At 37.2% G+C, this 6,211-nt stretch overlaps 1 protein-coding gene across 1 annotated transcript; it reads right to left on the bottom strand.

Moving 5' to 3' along the window:
• Positions 1-602: 602 nt before the first annotated feature.
• LOC138333625 (uncharacterized) lies at positions 603-5,739 on the bottom strand. Its single transcript, XM_069282110.1, has 2 exons — positions 5,472-5,739; positions 603-3,511 (listed from the first exon to the last, which is right to left on the bottom strand). The coding sequence occupies exon 2, from the start codon at positions 3,482-3,484 to the stop codon at positions 1,148-1,150; it is 2,337 nt and encodes a 778-aa protein (XP_069138211.1). The 5' UTR covers positions 3,485-3,511; positions 5,472-5,739; the 3' UTR covers positions 603-1,147.
• Between the last annotated feature and the right edge of the window lie 472 nt (positions 5,740-6,211).

The following is a 6,211-nucleotide window of genomic DNA, read 5'->3' as shown; positions in this document are numbered from 1 at the left end:
TCTTGGCGTCGTCGCCATGCGTTTACGTTGTCGATATCAAACTTACCAGAGTCCAGATAAAAATTGTCCGGTTTAATCTTGGTCGTGTTTCACTCAATGACCTGACATCCGGGTTTATATATGAGATATCGTACCTACGATCGTAATGTACGGGTAACCTTTAGATAATCGGTCAAAATAGAACCATGCACAGTGACCCGGTCAAATCACATCAATGTTTGTACTTACAGGTAGTACTATTTATTAACAGTTTAAGAAAATCCTGCACCTGGGATATTTTAAGCTGCCAGGTATAAAGTTCTTGACTACTTCATCCTATTTCACTCTGAAAGCAAAGTAGAATATTCTCTTGAAGTAATACTTTGTTTCTCAAATTCTAACTGTATCACAATCCCACGTACTTGATTTAGCTACATGTATGTCTTACCGTAGTTGTGTGTTGTCATAAATACTGCAACACCATACCACTTTGTTTTGCTGATCAACAAAACGTGGACAACCTGTTATAACGATAATATTGTTAAAATACTTAGCACAAATAGGGCCGTTGAACGGTAGCTCTGAAAAAATACTACTAAGGCAGAAAACAAAACTGCATCATGGTATTTTATCATGGCATATTTATTTTCGTTATTTTTAAGTAACACATATATTACTAAAAGTTTATTCATTCCGATGACCTTACCGCTGATAGACAAAACCATATACATGCATGCTGTATACAGTATATTAGCGCGTTCCATTTGCGGGTTTGCACCGGTTGTACTAAATTGAGATAGCACCGCCTGATGGAACGCGTTTGGATTTTTCCATGATAGCAGCGGCACACATAATGGAAGATACGCTTTGAACATAAAAGCCAACTATTCTCTATGTTAACAATAGAATTTGTATAAATGTAATACCTAAATAATTTCGGCATACATTGAAATAAATAATCCATATAATTTTATCGCATGAAAAAATATCTGCCTTTTTTCAACAAAGAAAACATTACGATGACATATGAAAAATCTCGAGTATATACACATGTAAAGTACTACCAACAGCCCGTGGAAAACAACCGCCAAAGGGGCATAACCCATTTTCATATTTGCGGAAATGCGACAAATTGGTTAAGTTAGCTAGCAGTCCTTGTTATGCCAACCTAACAATGCACGTACGGGTTGACACGCACTTCACCAAACTTTAGAGGAATGTATTTACTACCCCCATCGCTTTTCTTCCCACGAGACGGCTTATTGTATGGTTTACTATTTCGCGCTCTCTGCTGCTCTGCGATCCGCCGTAGGCGTATGATAACTGGAGTACTTATCACTAGGTCGTCAGACTCATCTTCATCCTTATAATCTACTCCAAAACTGGCAGCCTTGTCGAAATACTCCTCAGCGCCGTCGGGACGCCCAACGCAGTCATAACTGTAGGCCAGAAGTACGTGTATATGCTCATCACACGTCTCGGGAAAACGGGACGTCTTCAACTTAGTCCACGCATCAAATTGCTTCAATGCTTTTGTAGCTGCGTCATGGTATGGAGAACACTCGCTCGTGTGGTTTGTGTGCAAGACAACTAGCGTTTGTATAATTTTGAAAAACAAGAACGCGGTGCTCGGTATTTTGCAGTCTACTATGGCGTCTTGGACACACATATCCATGGTAAGACGATTGTGGACGCTTATAGAGGTGTAAATGCCACCTTGGTATAGCATACCTCCGCGTGATGGCGCACGAGGAAGGAGATGAGTAGCAAAATGTTCCAGAAGCAGTTGGTGCTGGTTTGTAGTCGACAAGAGATTGTAGTATTCTCCATAAACCCAAATATGGGTATCAGCATTAGCAAGAGCCGTGTTAAATATCGCTCGACTTTTTTCTATGATCGTTTGATTTCCCTTGGCTAGCATTGCTCTTTGATGATACAGTGATGCCAATAAGCCGTTCAGACAACAAAGTGTGCTTTCTTCAGGCCGGTGTTTCAGAGCCTCCTCTAAACGATTTAACGTCATGTCGTTGTAATTATCTATACCCATTTCATGAAGCATATCAGCCCCTAACAGGTAGAGAGCCATGGAAATCTCACCTTTATCTAGTAAAATGGACACATAATCCAACACTACCAATGCCATAGCCCGCTTTGTCATACCATCACCTGACAAAGCAGGCGAGAGACACGACGTAAGGGAGATATCCCTTGAGAGCCAGCAGAACCGTTTTGCCTCGATCAAGTCCAGGACGATTGCCAAGCAGGTATCGCGAACCTTTACGACGTCACGTCGTATAGCTGCTACCGATGCAGCACTTATATGACCTATTGTGTTGTACTCCGCAATAAAGTAGTGTGGCAAGTAATGAGACGATAGAAATACTTCCATTTGGTGAAACAGTCTTTGTAGGCACTCAAAAGGATTGTCCTCCTTCCAGTCGTCTTGTGGACTTCTCTCACACGTCCAAAACATAATTTGTTTGCAATGAAAGGTTGACATACCGCGCTTTACTTTATTGATATGAAAGCGGAAAATGTATTTCAGCAGTTTGTAAGAACGGAATTGTGCCATGTTGAACGCATGTGCGACAGTCCTTGACGCTACACCGAAAGACAGTATAAATTCACGTGGGTCTTTACTTTTCTTGTGCGATTTTGCGACGACGAGACATCCACATTTTACAACTGCATTTAGAACTGACACGGGTGGCCAATTACGGGCTCTGTGTCGCCATGGTGACGCCTCAACTGGCCAGCTCGGATGAGGAAGCGCAAGAACATAATCCTTAGAGTAGTGTATGTTATATGTACGCTCACAAAGCTCCGCGGTCAGTGCAGGCCCATGATGTGAATATTCTACAGAAACATTTCTGCTTCCGTGAATGCGGATGAAGCTTCGTTCGTGGTATTCATTATGGCCTTCAATGTCTGCTTCTTGTTTTAATTTCCTGGCTAATTGTGCGCGCAAGACAAATCCGTCGCTATCGACATATTCCGCTGGGTTTGCAAAACTACTTTTTCTCGAGTTGAACATATAGAACTGATCATAGTAAGTCTGCCTTTGATTTAACCAATCGGTGTTGAAGGCCATATGCACGTAACCAGGGTATTCCCTAATTGGTATCGGTCTTGCGAATGCTCTTCGTTGATGAGGGTCGACTTTGAGGAAGGGATATAGATAAACAACATCTTCATCCGGCATTTCCTTGTACCACGATGACCTCGTAATATGTGTAATTTCTGGAAGTGAAAGACCGTCAGAGCTACTGCCAGCGATAAGTTGAACGTCACAAAAGGTTTTTCTACCGTAGAATGAAAACACCTGTTCTTCTTTCATGATTTCGCGAGCCTCTTTAACAGATTCCGCTACCGGGAGAATTGGAAGTATCAAATTCAGAACAAGATTTTCCGTCGATGATAGTGGCTGGTCGTTGCTGGCTTTCATCAGTGTTTTAAAGTAATTGCTTCTCTCCTTTTCATGGTCATTGACATTTTTCGATTGCATGATGATTTGCGTCACTCCCGTAGATATCTAAAAATGTAATTACACACAGAATGGTAAGTGATATTTTAGGTGGTTATATTATGTATTTTACGATAGCGCTTTACTAAATAATCTTTTTTTTTTGCATACATAAAACATATTGCGTTGTCAAAATCCATTGTTCTCTTTTCATTATTAGAACATGTCTTTGTATTTATTTTAATTGAACGTTATAACGAAACATGACCAGGTATGGCATACGCTCCCTGTTGATGTTAAAGGGGGTTCACCGTCGACGAATGTTTACCTATTTACAACTGGAGCAACCGAAGTAATAGCTATCTTAAATAACATTTACTTTACACTAATACCATCATTTAAAAAATTAAGTTTCATATTCTACTTCAGAATAAAAGTATTTAAAATAATTAATTGCATTCTGAAAAATATCCATAACACTATGCCCTATATAGATATGGAATAATGTACTGATTATGCAGACAACGAAAGGAAGTGAAACTATTGTACATATATCCATTTTGTTTTAATTAGACATAATTCAATTTTGCTTGTTAAGAGCATTTTCATTGGCTTAAAAATTTACTTTATCATCCCATAAAGGAAAAATGGCGTCGCCGTTTGTAACGTTGCTTCTGATTGGCTGAGATGACGGCGTAATGATTTCATAGACAAAATAGTCCCAAAATGAATTTTGAATATTGAAGAGATTATCTTTGATAAATTGAATTATAAGGATTAATTTGAATATATATTTTTATGTTATGGAGATATAACACAAAAATCTGAGTGTACTCTCATCCTAAACCGCTTCGCGGTTTATTTAGAGTACACTCAGATTTTTGTGTTAAATATCTCCATAACATAAAAAATCTATTCAAGTTAATCCTTAAATATATATATACCCGATTAATCAAACCTCATTTGTGTATTTTAATAGTGATGAATTTCGTACAATAATACTTTACTGTCAGATTTTTGTTTTGATTTAGTTTCGGTGATTTATTATACAATCGGACATATACGTACATGTTATTCGGCTTCAGTATTGATTGTTTTACCGATTGCCGGATTATCCCACAACATTGTATGTCTGTGACATTCATATGAAAATATCTATAAAAAAATAGGTCTCATAAAATCGCTAAACAGTTCTCTTTATACCATAAAAAGATGTTTTGTTGATTTGTCTTTGGTAACATTTATATAGTGTATTTTATCGTGGTTTGATGACTTTTGTGAATCAATAAGAGGATTCAAGACAATTTGTACGATTATCCAAGCAAAAATATATTATTCAATAAAATGTGAAAATTTACAAATCGCAAACTTCTCCCTATTCATGATTAAGAGCTTCATATTAATTACATAACATATCAATGTTTATTCAAGTATTTAAACTTAAACTTAGACCTCTGTGACATCGTATTTTGTAGGAGAAAATTGCACTAACAATTTCTTTCCAGATGAGAGAGTGTGGAAATGTCAAGTCTACTTTTATATCATAAAGACTACCGTGGTGACAGCATTTCCAGAGATATTTTACTTTATATATAGTATTGTAATGCAAAGATTATAAACCAAGTTTGTTTCAAAATTTACTATGATAATGTTTTGCAACTTTAATCTGCGTTCGTCGATTCTATCAAAATTGCATATCATACAATTATAATGATCACATTGATATTTATGAATATATATATATATATATATAAACCGCTAAATATACTTAGTATGACCATTGTTACCATCAGGCCTATTCATTACACGCCATACCAATACGTTAGCATATTTAGTTGTTCTCTTGTATAGACTTAACAACACACGTGTGAAAAAATACACATATACCAGTGTATACTAACTATATGGGTATATGGTCTATAGGCCACAGTTCCACCAGAATGATTTTGCTATCGATCACAACTAAATCTTAATACCGTGAGCAGTATATGTACTGAACACACATACATGTTTGTGTAGATATACTTACAATATCAGGCTGAGAAATGAATTCCTGGCATGCATGCACGCCTGGTAAGTATCGTGTAATTGTAGTCGGTATATATCAGACGAGAATTGCTGGCAATGTTTTGGAAATGGAAAGAGAGAAGCGACATCTGCCGATCATCAAATAAAATAAGAGGCGGTAACTCGCGTGGGTGTTCATGCAGATAGCTAATGTTCCATTACAAATCTTCACAAGTTATTCATTCCTCCATCACAATCATACTTTATTATTTTAGTATATAGGGTTTGTTTGCCTTGAAATATTGTTATGCTTACTTCTGTAAAAAGATTTGTTCTACGTGGTTTTCTATTAGTTTTCCTGTTAAAGTGACTTAATGAAATGGCCACATCTTACGTAATAAAAAGATTTTTTTATGAAAAAATAGCATCTTCAATCCGATTAAACTACTGGTCTCATCTGCTCATGCACACAGAGCCTTCAATTTTACTCAGTTAGTCCCAGGAGTGGATATAACGACAGTGGTAGTAACCCCTAGAATATCGAGGATCATACCATCTTAATACTGTACATGGAATGATGTTCGTTGTTAGTGACCTAATACGGAAAAAAACATCGGGTCTTCATTAACATGTATTGGGCGATGCGAAGCCGAGTCTGATACATATTTATTTTAGACCCAATGTTTTCCCGTATTAGGCCACTAACAAAATGTGTAACGAATTCATCCCGTCGGAGACATCTTCAATGAAATAACTGCAAAA

This window comes from Argopecten irradians, chromosome 10, assembly GCF_041381155.1.
Source record: "Argopecten irradians isolate NY chromosome 10, Ai_NY, whole genome shotgun sequence".
Lineage (NCBI taxonomy): Eukaryota > Metazoa > Mollusca > Bivalvia > Pectinida > Pectinidae > Argopecten > Argopecten irradians.
Note: the sequence above shows the minus strand (reverse complement) of the source record. Positions and strands in the feature narration are given on the sequence as shown.

Coding starts and splice junctions, on each gene's coding strand:
- LOC138333625 (XM_069282110.1), bottom strand. CDS start 3,484: ATGCAATCGAAAAATGTCAATGACCATGAAAAGGAGAGAAGCAATTAC.